We start from the raw sequence: 15,427 nt of genomic DNA on the forward strand, positions 1-15,427 counted from the left end.
TTATAAATAAATTGTCAAAAGCTAGAAACAAAGAGAGAATATTGAAAGTTGCAAGGGAAAAGCAACATGTTACATATATAAGGGCTCCAGGAGAGTATCGGGAAATTTTTCAAAAAACAAAAAACAAAAAAACAAAAAAACCCTGCATGCCAGAAAGGAATGGGATGATATATTAGGAAACAAGAAAGAAAAATTAAAAAAAAAAAAAAAACCCTTCCAACCAAGAATACTATACCCAGCAAACCTATCCCACAAAAATGAAGAAGAGATGAAAAAAACAACTTTCTCAGACAAAAAAAGAAAAAGCTGAGGGAATTTCTTACCATTAGACTTGCCTCAAAAGAAATGCTAAAAGTTCTTCAAGTAACAGATCGTTAATTAGCAACATGAAAATACAAGGAGATATAAAACTCACTAGTAAAAGTATATAGTCAAATCCAGAAGGTTCTTATACTATATTGGTGGTATAAAATGAAGTATATCTCTAGTAATAAAGGCTGAAAGAGAAAACTGTTAAAACAACTATAAGTACAATGATCTATTAAGGGATGCAATTTATAGAAGACACAAAATGTATCATCAAAAACAAATTATAATGAGAATGAAAGTCTAAAATTTGTGCAATTAACCAAAGTTAAGTTGTTATCAGTTTAAAATAGCTTATTATTTGGTATAAAATATTTTATGTAAGCATTATGATAACCTCAAAGCAAAAATTCTTAGGAGATACACAGAAGATAAAAAATAGGATCCACGGCATAGCACTACAGAAAATCATCAAACCACAAAGGAAGACAGCAAGAGTAAAAGAGAGGAACAAATAATCTACATATTAAACAGAAAACACTGAACAAAATGGCAATAGTAAGTTGTTATCTATTAATAATTACTTTGAGTGCAAATGGATTAAGTTGTACAATATAAAGACAGAGAGTGGCTGAATGAAAAAAGCACAAGATTTAACCACACGCTGCCTAGAAGACATGCATTTCGCCTCTAAAAACACCCACAGACTGAAGATGAAGGAATGGAGAAAGATATTCCAATTACATGGAAGGCAAAAAGAAGTGGGGGTAGCTATTTTTATACCAGACAATAATACATTACTGCATTAATACATTAATACAATAATACATTTTAAATTAAAAACTGTAAAAAGAGACAAAGTCATTACATAATGATAAATGGGTCACTTCATCAAAAAGTCTTAACAATATGAAATACATTTAAGATATCTAGTAGCTAGGAAACATTGTATTTAAACTACATGTTAGATCAAATGGACCTAACAAATACTTACAAAACATTCCATCCAACAGCAACAGAATATACATTCTTCTCAAATGCATTCAAACATTCTATAGAAAAGCATTCTATAGAAAAGATCATGTTAGAACACAAAACAAATTTTTAACAAATTTAAAAAGACTGAAATCATGTTGAGTACCTTTTATAACCACAATTAGAAATCGATAACAGGAAAAATCTTGAAAAACTCACAAATGTGTGAAAATTAAATAGCATGCTCTTGAGAAACTAATTTGTCAGAGAAAAAATTAAAAGGAAAATTTTAAAAATATCTTAAACAAAAATGAAAACATAGCATACTAAAACTTACAGGTTTTGAGATGGAAGTTTATAGTGCTAAATGTCTATATCAAAAAAGAAGATCGCAAACAAAATAACCTAATGTTACAGAAAAAGATGAACAAAGTAAGCCCAAACTTAAAAGAAAGAAGAAAATAACTAACATTAGAGTAGAAGTAAACAAAACAGAGACTAGAAAAACAATAGAAAGAATCAACAAAAGAAAAATTTGACTTTTGGAAAAGATAAATAAAACTACAGACTTTTAGTTAAACTAACAAAAAAGGCTAGACTCAAATAAGCAAAATCAGAAATAAAAGAAAAGACATATAACTGATACAACAGAAATTCAGCGAATCATAAGAGACTATATGAAAACTAAACACCAACCAACTGGATAACTTAAAAGAAATAGACAGATTCCTAGAAACATACAATCTACCAAGACTGAATTAGTAAGAAATATAAAATACAAGCAGGGCGGCACCTGTGGCTCAATGGAGTAGGGCGCCAGCCCCATATGCCAGAGGTGGCAGGTTCAAACCCAGCCCAGGCCAAAAAACTGCAAAAAAAAAAAAAAAAAAGAAAAGAAAATACGAGCAGAACAATAATATGTAAAAAAGATAAGTCAGTAATAAAAAGTCTCCTATCAATAAAAAGCCCAGGACTTAATGGCTTCACAGCTGAATCCTACCAAACACCTCAAGAAGAAATAATACCATCCCTTCATAATGTTGAAGAAGAGAAAGTACTTCCAAACTCCTTTTCTGAGGCCAGCATTACTCAGAAGAAATCCAGGCAAGGAGAGTACAAGAAAAGAAAACTATAAGTCAATATCTCAGAGAAACACAACGCAAAAATCCTCAACAAAATACTAGGCAAACCGAATTCAATTAAAAAGAGCATTTGCCATGATCAAGTGGCATCTATCACAAGGACACAAGGATAGTTCAACATACTTAAATCAATAAATGTGATAGACCATGTTGACATAATGAAGTACAAAAACCAAATGATCTCAATAAACGATTTAAAAAAAGGCACTGACAAAATTCAACATCTACTCATGATAAAAATTCTCAAAAAAATGGGTATAGAAGAAATGTACCTCAACACAATACAAGCTATTTAGGAAAGCCCGTTGCTAACCTCATAGTCAACAGTAAAAAGTTGGAAGTTTTTCCTCTAAGAAGAGGAACAAAACAAAGGTAACCATTCTTGTTGCTTATATTTTCACCTTAATAGTGGAAGTCCTAGCTTGAGAATATAGAAAAAGAAAAAAGAGAGAGGTGAAGGAAAGAAGGAGGGAGGGAGAGAAGGAGGAAGGAAGGAAGGAAGGGGCATCCACATAGGAAAGGAAGAAGTAAAATTGTCTCTGCTTGCTGATGACAGCTCTTACACATAAAAAATCCTAAAGATTATGCAAAAAAAACTACTAGAACTGATAAAGAAATTCAGTAAAGTTGCAGGTTATAAAATCAGTAGCATTTCTATAAACCAAAAGAGAAGTTTTTAAAAATCTCATTTACAATAGTATCAAAAGCATAAAATATTTAGGAATAAATTTGCCAAGGAGGTGAAAGATTTGTACACTGAAAACAATATAAAATAGGCAGGGCACAGTAGTTCATGCTGTAATCCTAGTACCTTGGGAAGCTGAGGCAGGAGGATTGCTTGAGATCAGGAGTTTGAGACCAGCCTAAGCAACATAGCAAAACCCCATCTTACCAAAAATAAAAAATAATTAGGTGGGCATGGTGGCATGTGCCTACAGTTGTAGCTATTCAAGAGGCTGAAGCAGGAGGATCTCTTGAGCCCAGGGATTTGAGGCTACAGTGAACTATGATCATGCCCTTGCACTCCAGCCTGGGTAATAGAGCAAGACATTATCTCAGAAACAGACAAACACAGCATAGAAACTGAAAGACATATAGATCAGTGGAACAGTGTAGAAAGCTCAGTACAAGTATTGATTTTATAATCAATGCATTTTTGACAAAGGTACCAAGAACGCACAATAGGGAAAGCATAGTCTCTTTAATAAAGGGTTTTGGGGAAAATGGAATAAGAAATGGGCAAAAGATGGGAACAGTCACTTCTCAAAGATGTTTAAATGGCCAATAAATATATGAAAAACCTCTCAACTTCTCTAATCATCTGAGAAATGCAAATTAAAATATTATTTCACCACTGTTAAAATGGATAATAGCAAAAAGAGAATAAAAGTGTTTGTGAGGAGGTGGAGAAAAAGGAACCCTTATATATTGTTGATAGGAATGTAGATTAGTACAGGTTGAACGTCTCTGATCCAAAAATCTGTAATCCAAAATGCTCCAATCCAAAACTCTGTTGAGTGCCAACTGATGCCCAAAATGGAAAATTCCATACTTGGCCTCATATGATGAGTCAGTCAAAACACAGTCAAAACTGTGTCATGTTCAAAATTATTTGAAATATTATATAAAATACTTTCAGGCTAAGTGTATAAAATATTATTTATATGAAATATAAATAAATTTCATGTTTAGACTTGGCTCCAACCCCCAAGATAACTCATGGTGTAGATGCAAATATTCTAAAATGCAAAATATCAGAAATCTGAAACACTTCTTGTCCCAAGCATTTTTGGATAAGTGATACTCAGCTTGTACAGCCACTTTGGAAAATAGTATGGCAGTTCCTCAAAAAAAGTAAAAATAGAATTACCATCTGATCCAGCAATCCTACTTCTGAGTATATATCCAAAGGAATTGAACTCCGTATGTCAAGATAATTTGCACTGCCACGTTCATTTCAGCAATATTCAGCAAAATAGCCAAGATATGGAAGCAACTTAAGAGCCCATCAACAGATGAATGGATAAAGAAAATGTGATGTGTATATGCAATGGAATATTATACAGCCTTAAAATAAAACTTGTCATTTGTGACATGGATGGAACTGGAGGACATGCTAAGTGAAATAAGCCAGGTACAGAAAGAAAAACACCATATGATCTCACTTATATGTGGAATATAAAAAAATCAATCTCAAAAACACATATAGTAGAAAGATGGCTGGTCTAGGGGTAAAAAAGGGAAGATGTTGAGCAAAGGTTACAAAATCTCAGCTGGACTGGAGGAATAACTTCTAGTGATCTATTTCACTGTCTAGTGATCACAGCTAATAATAATATATATTTCAAAATTGCTAAAAATAGATTTTCAACATTTTCATTATAAAAAATGATGAGCTGGTGAGGTAATATAGTATTAATTAGCTGGATTGACTCTTTTTGCAATACATAGGTAGGAAAAATCACATTGTACCTTATAAATATATATAATTATGGGTGGTGCCTGTGGCTCAGTGAGTAGGATGCCAGTCCCATATACCAAGGGTGGCGGGTTCGAACCCGGCTCTGGCCAAACTGCAACAAAAACATAGCTGTGTGTTGTGGCCGGCGCCTGTAGTCCCTGCTACTCGGGAGGCTGAGGCAAGAGAATCGCCTAAGCCCAAAAACTGGAGGTTGCTGTGAGCTGTGATGCCATGGCACTCTACCAAGGATGATAAAGTGAGACTCTGTCTCTAAAAAAAAAATTCATATATATGTATGTATATATACACAGACAATTATTTGTTGATTAAATATAAAAAAATAAGAAGCTAAAAAATTAATGGACAAATAGAGAAAAACTCCCATATGGAATAGTACAAGAGCAGCAAAAAGAAAAAAATGAGCTGTAACTAATGAAATTACGTATAGTAATATTACATAATACTATGTTTAGAAACATTAAAATGATAACATTTTTATAACTGTACATACATAGTACAGCTATAAAAAAAGCACGGGAATAATAAATACAAAGTTTAGGATAATCATTACCTTTTCTTGGGGAGAGAAGAGGAGGAGTAGATGGAATCAGGCAGCAACATAAAGACTTCAGCTTTATTGAGTTAACATTGTACCCTTTCAGAGAGCATGCAAAAATCTTGCAATTATATATTTCTTTATACCTCATCTCCTCCCTATGCTTTATGCTATGGTTGTTACATGTATTATATATGCTTTAGGTAATCATATAAATTTTAAAGAAATTAATAAGAAAAATAGTCTTTCCTCTGGTATCTCCATTCTGCTAAGTTCATCAAATAAATTTTCAATTTCAGATAATTGCATTTTCAGTTGAGTTATTGTTGCCCTGGGTAGAGTGCAGTGGTGTCATAGCTCACAGCAACCTCATACTCTTGAGCTCAAGGGATTATTTTGCCTCAGCCTCCTGAGTAACTGGAACTACAGGCACCCACCACAATGCCTGGCTAGTTTTTCTATTTTTAGTAGAGATGGGGTCTCACTCTTGCCCAGGCTGGTCTCAAACTCCTGAGCTCAGACAATCCACCCACCTGGGCCTCCCAGAGTGTAAGGATTAGAGGAATGAGGCACTGCACCCCGCCAAAATTTTTATATTTTCTATTTTTCTGCTTATGTTTACAAGAAAAAAATGGAAATAAATTCTGAAAAACGAAATGTTAAATTTTAAATGTTAAATATTAAAATGTTAAATTTTAAAATATTAGCTTTTCTGTATTTATGTTATTATATCCTCAAGGTATTGATTAATTTTTTGCCTATGTCCCTAAATTTCTGTAAACTTGAAGTTAGTTCTAGATATTACTTGTTTAGATTTAGGTTAAACATTTTTGATGACTATAAGTAATAGGTAATGCTGCATACTTCATATTGTATCACTGCCAAAAGTACATAATGTTAAATTATTCCTAATCAGTTATGCAAAATTCAAGCTTTTGGTTAAAATGGTGACTGCCACATCTCTATTATAGAGTAAGAGTTCCTCCTTTGCAATAATCTATGTACTGTTACTATGGCACCAGGCAAATATCTTTTACCTACAGTTTTAGTGACACTGTTAAAGTCTTGCTTGAATTAATTATTCATTATAAAGAGTTACAAAAAAATATATTTGTACTACTATTATTCCTGCTGCACTTATTAACTGGTTTTCTTTTGTTTAAAAAATGTCCTTTTTTTCTCATGTTACCTCTTTTTCTTTTTTTTCAAGATACCAACGACTCATTTTTTTCTTTATTCAGAGTGTTGTAATAATATTTTTTGTATTCAAATTATCCTGAAATTGGCCAATAGGAGTCCCTGCAAGCTGCCTCTTTTGTCTTTTGATATAACCCCATTAGCCTTTGAGGGCAACTCTTCTGTATGTCACAAAAAATATTACTAGAAATCCTTTACATTTTTTTATACTTGTTCACTAATCAATTAGTTCTTTACTCTGAGCTCAGGGCAACCACAAAATTAGCTGCTAGACAGTAAGAAGGACTCCTATAAAAGAGAAAGCAATTTTCCCCAAATCTTTGGCTAGCCCCTAAAAGTCACATATATATAGTAAACTGTAAGCCATTGAAGTAAGGATAAAAGAACTAAACTGAAATTTGCGCCTCCAACTAATACACTTTGCAGTCTATTTTAAAACATTACAGAAATCTAATAAACCATGCTTAACTTGATGTAGCCATTTCACATAATTCAAAACATCATGCTATACATGAGAAATATATTTTATTTATAAATTAAAATAAATAAATATACAAATAAATAAAATTAATTAACAAAGACCCTGCTCTTAGTCTTTTAGGTTGTATCACTAACTTTTTGGAAAATAATTTTTAAAAACATATGCAAGTATAAATCAACTCTTTTTTCTGAAAGCAAGAGAGACTTTGTTTCCTAACAACATGAGTTTGAAGGGCAATAATAACCAAAAAAACTTTCATCAGATATAATAAATCACAACAAACTGGACAACTCACTAGACAACATAGCATACCAAGATGAAAATAATTATTGTGATGCATACCTGAATTACTTCATAAAGATGTATCTGAACATTCCCTAATGAGACAGGTGATTTATGTGTACTGTCATAATGCATTAGTTCCACGCAAATATTATTCCGCTCATCATCATGACGTCTGGGAATCTTAATATTGAAATATAAAAAGAAGCACTAAATTTTCAGTCTGAATTCCACATATAATTTCTGAACAAATACATTATAAACTATATTATTTGCATACCTAGTGATTCATTTTTGTATGTCATTAGCTTTATAACTTTTCAACTTCATTGTCATATATACTTTAATATCAACAAAAATCAAGATCTTGTTTATATTTAATGTCAATTAGTTTTTTTTTGAAAATTCATTGCCTAGCTTCTCTTTTTAACTTTACATAAAAGTTCATCCTCAACACTCTAATGAAACTACATTACCAAAGGGTAATAATAACCAAAAAAAGTTCATCAGGTAATCCAATACCCAATATAAAATCCAAATAATCCAGTTTTTTTTTTGTTTGTTTTTTTTTTTGTAGAGACAAGAGTCTCACCTTATCGCCCTTGGTAGAGTGCGATGGCGTCACACAGCTCACAGCAACCTCCAACTCCAGGGCCCAGGCGATTCTCCTGCCTCAGCCTCCCGAGTAGCTGGGACCACAGGCGCCTGCCACAACACCCAGCTATTTTTTTGTTGCAATTTGGCAGGGGCCGGGTTTGAACCCACCACCCTCCATATATGGGTCCGGCGCCCTACTCACTGAGCCACAGGCGCCGCCCCCCAAATAATCCAGTTAAACAAGTACAGGTCATCTAAATATTGAATATTAAAGGATATCTAATATCCTTTTCTAATTTTTTTGTAAACTGTATAACATTGCCTAAACTTGAAACTCTCTCCCTACCCTGAGCTCGGTAGCATAATACCATTAACCTTTAAAATTTAATACACTCTTTTGCTAATTAGAAAAAAATCTCATGCTTTCCTGTTCCCAAGATTCTAGATTGGGCACTTCCCAATCTAGTGGCCTGAAGCTACAGTTTTTAAGGTCTTGAAAGACACAGAAGATAGAAGACATAGGACATTTAAGAGAAGATCCTTGCCCAACCCTCCCCCCATAGAGCTGAGAACCCAAAGGACTATGGCTCCAGTGAACACAGAAATCTTTCTCCCATCCTATATATCAGGCTGCCAAAAAATTGCTCTGCTAGGCAGAATTTAGAGAGCAGGTGGGGGGTAAATAAGCTGTAAACAAACACCTGTTCAGTGAAATCGCAGGCTACATTCACATCTACTGGAGGGTATAACAACTTTCAAACCAGACATTTAAAATGATTTATGTAGTAAACTTTAAATACATTTTACTATAACATAAACAAAAAAACAAGCAGGATGACTTTAATTTAAAAAACAAAAACAAAAACTGTCAAGTAGAGTTCAGTTTAAAGTGTTCCCAAACTGGTGGTTGTCTCAGATGCCTTAGAGGCAAATGTAAATCTTCCTTAGAGCTGCTATTTTCATCCTAGACCTCAAAGAAGTCCCACAAATAAATTTCCAGAGACAATGACAACAGTCAAAATTAACTAAACCAGCAAGGAAACAAAGCACCATGAGTGAGAGTCAGCAAAAATAAACCCACAAAAACTTCAAATACTGAAGTTTTAAAAGGCTATGCTTACTGTGTGTGTCACACACACACACACACACACACACACACAAATAATAATAAGCTAAAAATATATTCCTGGCACAGGAAACTATGAAAAATGATTTAGCAAATCTGAACAAAGAACCAAATAGAACTTGTAGAAATGAAAACTAAAATAACTGAATAAAAATACTCTATAGACTCAACCACAGATTAGATGCAGTTTAAGAGAATTAATTAACTACAGTAAAGATCAGAGGAATTATTTATAATGCAAGGCAAAGAGACAAAGCAACAGAAAAAAATATTTTTTTAAAGTTAAAAGACATGGGGACAGAGGAGGTCAAACTCTCCCACTTCACAGATGACATGATCTTATACTTGGAAAACCCCAGGAACACAACTACAAAGCTCTTAGAAGTGATCAAGGAAAATAGCAGTGTCTCGGGTTACAAAATTGATACCCACAAATCAATAGCCTTCATATATGCCAACAACTGTCAAGCCAAGAACAAAATCGAAGACTCTATTCCTTTTATAATAGCACCAAAGAAAATGAAATACCTGGGAATATATCTAACAAAAGACATGAAAGATCTCTATAAAGAGAACTATGAAACTTTAAGAAAGGAAATAGCAGAAGATGTCAAAAATGGAAAAACATACCATGCTCATCATTAAAATGAATCAACATCATTAAAATCAACATCATTAAAATGTCCATACTACCCCAAGCAATCTATAGATTTAATGCAATCCCCATCAAAGCACCAATGTCATACTTTAAAGATCTTGAAAAAATAGTACATCGATTCATATGGAACCAGAAAAAATCCTGAATAGCAAATACAGTTCTTAGAAATGAAAACAACTCTAGAGGCATCACGTTGCTAAACTTCAGGTTATATTACAAGGCTATAGTGATCAAAACAGCATGCTTCTGGCACAAAAATAGAGACACAGATCTATGGAATAAGATCAAGAAGCTAGAGATGAACCCAGCCACATATTGTCATTTAATATTTGAGAAGCCTAACAAAAAACATGCAATGGGAAAAGAATCCTTATTTAACAAATGGTTCTGGGAGAGCTGGTTATGCACATGCAGAAGACTGAAACTGGACCCACACCTCTCACCACTGACAAAAATTGATTCTCATTGGATGAAAGATTTAAATTTAAGACACAAAACAATAAAAATTCTAGAAGAGAGTGTGGAGAAAACAACTGAAGCTGTTGGCCTGGGAAAAAACTTTATGAGGAAGACCTCCCCCTAGCAATTGCAGCAACACCAAAAATAAATAATTGGGACTTGATCAAGCTAAAAAGCTTTTGCACAGCTAAGAGTACCACAAACAAAGCAGATAGCCCTCAGAATGGGAGAAGATTTTTGCATGCTATGAATCTGATAAAGGCCTGGTAACTAGAATCTACAGAGAATTCAAATTAAACAATAAAAAATGTGTAGAGAGGGCAAGCTCTCTACAAGTGGGCAAGTGATTTGAACAGAAACTTCTCTGAGGATGACAGATGAATGGCTAACAAACACATGAAAAAATGCTCATCATCTTTAATCATCAGAGAAAGGCAAATCAAAACCACTCTAAGATAGCACCTAACCCCAGCAAGATTAGCCCATATCACAAAGTCCCAAACACCAGATGCTGGCATGGAAATGGAGAAAAGGGAACACTTCTACACTTTTGGCCGGAATGCAAACTAATGCAGCCCTTTTGGAGAGAAGTATGGAGAATCCTCAAAGGTTCTAAATGTAGACCTTCTATTTGACCCTACAATTACCATTTCTAGGTATCTACCGAAAAGAACATAAATCATTTTACTACAAAGACATTTGCACTAGAATATTTATTATAGCTCAGGTCATAATTGCCAAGCCATGGAATCAACCTAAGTGCCCATCAACCCATGAATGGATTAACAAACTGGCATATGTATACCATGAAATATGATTCAGCCATTAAAAAAGATGGAGACTTTACATCTTTTACATTTACCTGGATGGAGTTGAAATACATTCTTCTTAGTAAAATATGGCAAGAAGGGAAAGATAAATATCCAATGTGCTCCATACTAATACAAAATCAATATGTAAACAATTACATGTTCCTAAGAATAATAAAACACTATTATAGTCCAGTTCAGGAGTAGAGGGAAGCGGAAGGGGGAATGGTGGGGAGGACATATGGCAGAAAGAGGGAGGGCAGGAGGTGGGACCTCACCTAATGTGCACATTGTGAGGGTGTATGACACACCCCCTGGGTGAGGGGCTCTTCTACAAATGGAACTTTACCCTGGATGTGAGAACAATGTAACCTAAATATTGTACCCTCATATTAATTTGAAAAAAGTTTAAGATTTATAAATAAATAAATAAATAAAAATAAAATTAAAAGGCATGGAAGATAGTGTAAGAACATCTAACATATATTTATGAGAATTCCAGGAAAGAAAATAAAGAATCATGAAAAGAATTAGAGGCAGTATTTGAAGAAATTATAGCTAAGAATTTTCCAGAACTGATCAACATCAATAATCCAGTCAAAGTAGCCAATAAATCTTAACACAATAAATAGAAACCCAAATACAGCCAATCAGTGTGAAATTAGAAAAATATATATATATATAACACACACAAACATACAGAAAAAGATACATTGTTTTCTTTCTCTTTTTTTTTTTGGCCAGGGCTAGGTTTGAACCCACCACCTCCAGCATATGGGACTGGCGCCCTACTCCTTGAGCCACAGGCGCCACCCAAGATACATTGTTTTCAAAAGTGACAAATGGAAACAAGTGACTTCTCTTCAACAAATATGGAAGCCAGGAGATAGTGGAAAATAACTTTAAACTTAAAACAATTCTATACTAAAAAAAAAAAATTCAAGAAGTGAATGAAAGAAAGATACTTTATTTCAAACAAAAATGAAATGTCACAAACTGAGTCTCAAAGGAAGAAATCTTAAACAATTTAGACATAAAGTATGTGACTCAAGGGGTGTCATCTGAGCTGTAAGAAGGGTTTAAAGTGGTAAATATGTAGTTAATCTAAATAAATATATACTAAATTAAATAAATGCAAATTACAGTTCAGATGATTAAAAAATATAGAAAACATAGTATAACAATAACATATTAGTTGAGGGAGATAAATAGAATTAAAGTTTCTAAGATCCTTGCTTTGCCCATTTACTGTTAAATGTTGCATTTGGTAAGTACATATTGTATAATTTCTATGATAACCATTAAAAATCAGAATGAAAATTTTTTTTTTTTTTTGTAGAGACAGAGTCTCACTTTATGGCCCTCGGTAGAGTGCCCTGGCCTCACACAGCTCACAGCAACCTCCAACTCCCGGGCTTAAGCGATTCTCTTGCCTCAGCCTCCCAAGTAGCTGGGACTACAGGTGCCCACCACAACGCCCGGCTATTTTTCGGCTGCAGTTTGGCTGGGGCTGGGTTTGAACCCGTCACTCTCGGTATATGGGGCCGGCGCCTTACCGACTGAGCCACAGGCGCCACCCCAAAATGAAATTGTAAAATACAGTTGACCCTTGAACAATACATTTGAACTACATGGATCCACTTACACATAGATTTTTTTTCAGCAGAAGTTACACCAAGTGTGCCTGCCTCTCCTACCTCACCTTCCATTTTCTCCACCACTTCTGCCTCTGCCACCCCTGAGACAAGAAGACCAACCTCTCCTCCTCCTCCTCCTTTTCATCCTACTCAACATGAAGATCCTTCACACCTGTAATGCCAGCATTCTGGGAGGCCAAGGCGGGTGGATCGTTTGAGCTCATAAGTTTGAGACCAGCCTGAGCAACAGTGAGGCCCTGTCTCTACTAAAAAAAAAAAAAGAAGAAGAAGAAACGAAAAACTGAGGCAAGGGGAATGCTTGAACCCAAGAGTTTGAGGTTGCTGTGAACTATGACGCCACAGCACTCTACCCAGGGTGAGAGAATGAGACTCTGTCTCAAAAACAAAAGAAGATGATCTTGATGAAAATCCATTTCCACCTAATGAATAGTAAATATATTTTTTCTCCTTATGATCTTTTTTTTAAGGCATAGTCTCTGTCATCCTGAGAAGAGTGCTGTGGTGCCATAGTTCACCATAACCTCAAACTCTGAGGCTCCAATGATCTTGCCTCAGCCTCCTGAATAGCTAGGACTACAGGTGCCTATCACGACATGCAGCTAGTTTTTCTATTTTTAGTAGAGGCGGGGTCTCACTCTTGCTCAGGCTGCTCTTGAACTCCTGAGCTCAGGCAATCCACCTGCCTCAGCCTCCCAGAGTGCTAAGATTACAGGCATGAGCCCAACCTTCTTTATGATTTTCTTAATAACATTTCCTTTTCTCTGGTTTACTTTATTATAAACATACAGTATATAATACATGTAACATGCAAAATGTTAATGTTAATCAACTGTTCAAGTTATTAATAAGGTTCCAAACAACTTTAGGGTATTCATACTTAAGTTTCGGAGGAGTCAAAAGTTACATATAAACTTTCAACAGTGTAGCAGTGGTCCTCAAACTGCAGCCCATGGGCCACATGAAGCGGTGTGATTGTATTTGTTCCAGTTTTGTTTTTTTACTTCAAAATAAGGTATGTGCAGTGTGCATAGGAATTTGTTCATAGTTTTTTTTTTTTAAACTATGGTCTGGCCCTCCAATGGTCTGAGGGACAGTGAACTGGCCCCCTGTTTAAAAAGTTTGAGGACCCCTGGTAGAGGGTTAATCCCCAACCCCCAAGTTGTTCAAGGGGTCAACTGTATTCAATCCTGAAAAAGATGAAATAAAGACAGAAGAAGAAGAAAAAGATCCATATCTGAACTGAGACAAATAGAAAGCTAAACACAAATGTATTATAATTACATTAAATGTAACAGGCTAAATGATGCAGTTAAGATACAAAGATTGTCACACTGGATTTTAAAATCCAATTATATTCAATTTATAAAAGATCTAAAACATTACATATTTATATCTTCTAATGTAATATTTTATTTCATCTGTATTTTCATATTTTTGGCACAGTGTTATATATGGTATTCTCTTACAGTTTTGCAACTGCCTTCATATTTACACCTATATTCCAAGTTTCACATAATTTTCTTGATGAGACTTACCAGAATTGTGTCTACTGTATTAGTTTACCAATAAGTACCTCTTGTATTCTTACATTTCTTTAACACTTCCCTGTTGTGTCATTGATTTTTCTTTTTCTTAATTTCTTCTCCTTGTTGTCCTAACGTTTTACTGTCATTTTCATAGTTTTCAAATCTAATGTTAATTTAGTTTCCACCTTCTTCTCCTTCACTTCTTCCTTCCAGCTCCAGGGGCCCCTCCCTCTCACTTGCTGTTCTTCTTTCCTAACACATTTTGTTTTATTTTTAGTGTTTGTTCTAGGGATTACAATATGGATCTTTAACACATCACAATATGCCTTGAGTAAAAATTAAAACACCATGTATAATAGTATAATTCTATATACACCTCATCTTTTGTGCTATTCTTCCATGTATTTCACTCCTACATAAGCTATAAATCCTACCATTCATCATCATTATTTTGTTTTAAGTGCTCAATTGTCTTTTGGAGGAAATATTTAAAATAGTCTTATATTTTTACCCACACATTTACCATTTCCAGTGTTCTTCCTTCCTATGCACTTGGGGTTCCTTTTGGAGGAACTTCTCTCTAATCTGAAGCTTTCTTTGACATTTATTATAATCAGGTCTTCTAGATACAAATTCTCTCAATTTTTGTCTTTTACCATGTTCTTAAAGAATATTTTCAGTAGATATAGAAATCTAGGCTGATTTCTAGATCAGCATGTTAAAGATGGCATTCCCTTATCTTCTAACTTCTACTATTTCTGATGGAAAGGCAGCTAGTATTCTTACTGTTGTTCACACAACTGTACTATGTTTTTTCTCTCTGGCTGTCTTTAAGCTTTTCTCACTATCTTTGGTTTTTAGCAGTTTGAATGTGATATACTTAGATGTAATAATCTCTAAACTTATTTGTTAGAGGTTCACTTTCTTAAATCTATGGATTGATTCAAGGCTTGGCTCTTCATCCTTTAAATATTCATATTTCCTCTTCCCTTCTTTTTTTTTTTTTTTGTTGTTGTTGTTTTTGTTTTGTTTTTGGCAGGCCCAGGCTGGATTCAAACCTGCCAGCTCCAGTGTATGTGGCTGGTGCCCCAGCCCCTGAGCTACAGGCACCGAGCCATCCTTTTCTCTTCTTATGGGACTCAATTACACATCTGCAAACTGAGTGATAGCATGTCATTGATTTCTTTCACTTTT

At 34.4% G+C, this 15,427-nt stretch overlaps 1 protein-coding gene across 1 annotated transcript in view; it reads right to left on the bottom strand.

The window, feature by feature from the left end:
* The window catches only part of C2CD6 (C2 calcium dependent domain containing 6), a 216,480-nt gene that overhangs the window by 160,042 nt on the left and 41,011 nt on the right, over nucleotides 1–15,427 (bottom strand). Inside the window, 1 exon segment of the mRNA XM_053597422.1 lies at nucleotides 7,461–7,583. Coding sequence (XP_053453397.1) covers nucleotides 7,461–7,583 — 123 coding nt within the window.

This window comes from Nycticebus coucang, chromosome 7 (assembly GCF_027406575.1).
Source record: "Nycticebus coucang isolate mNycCou1 chromosome 7, mNycCou1.pri, whole genome shotgun sequence".
In the NCBI taxonomy this organism is placed as follows: Eukaryota; Metazoa; Chordata; class Mammalia; order Primates; family Lorisidae; genus Nycticebus; species Nycticebus coucang.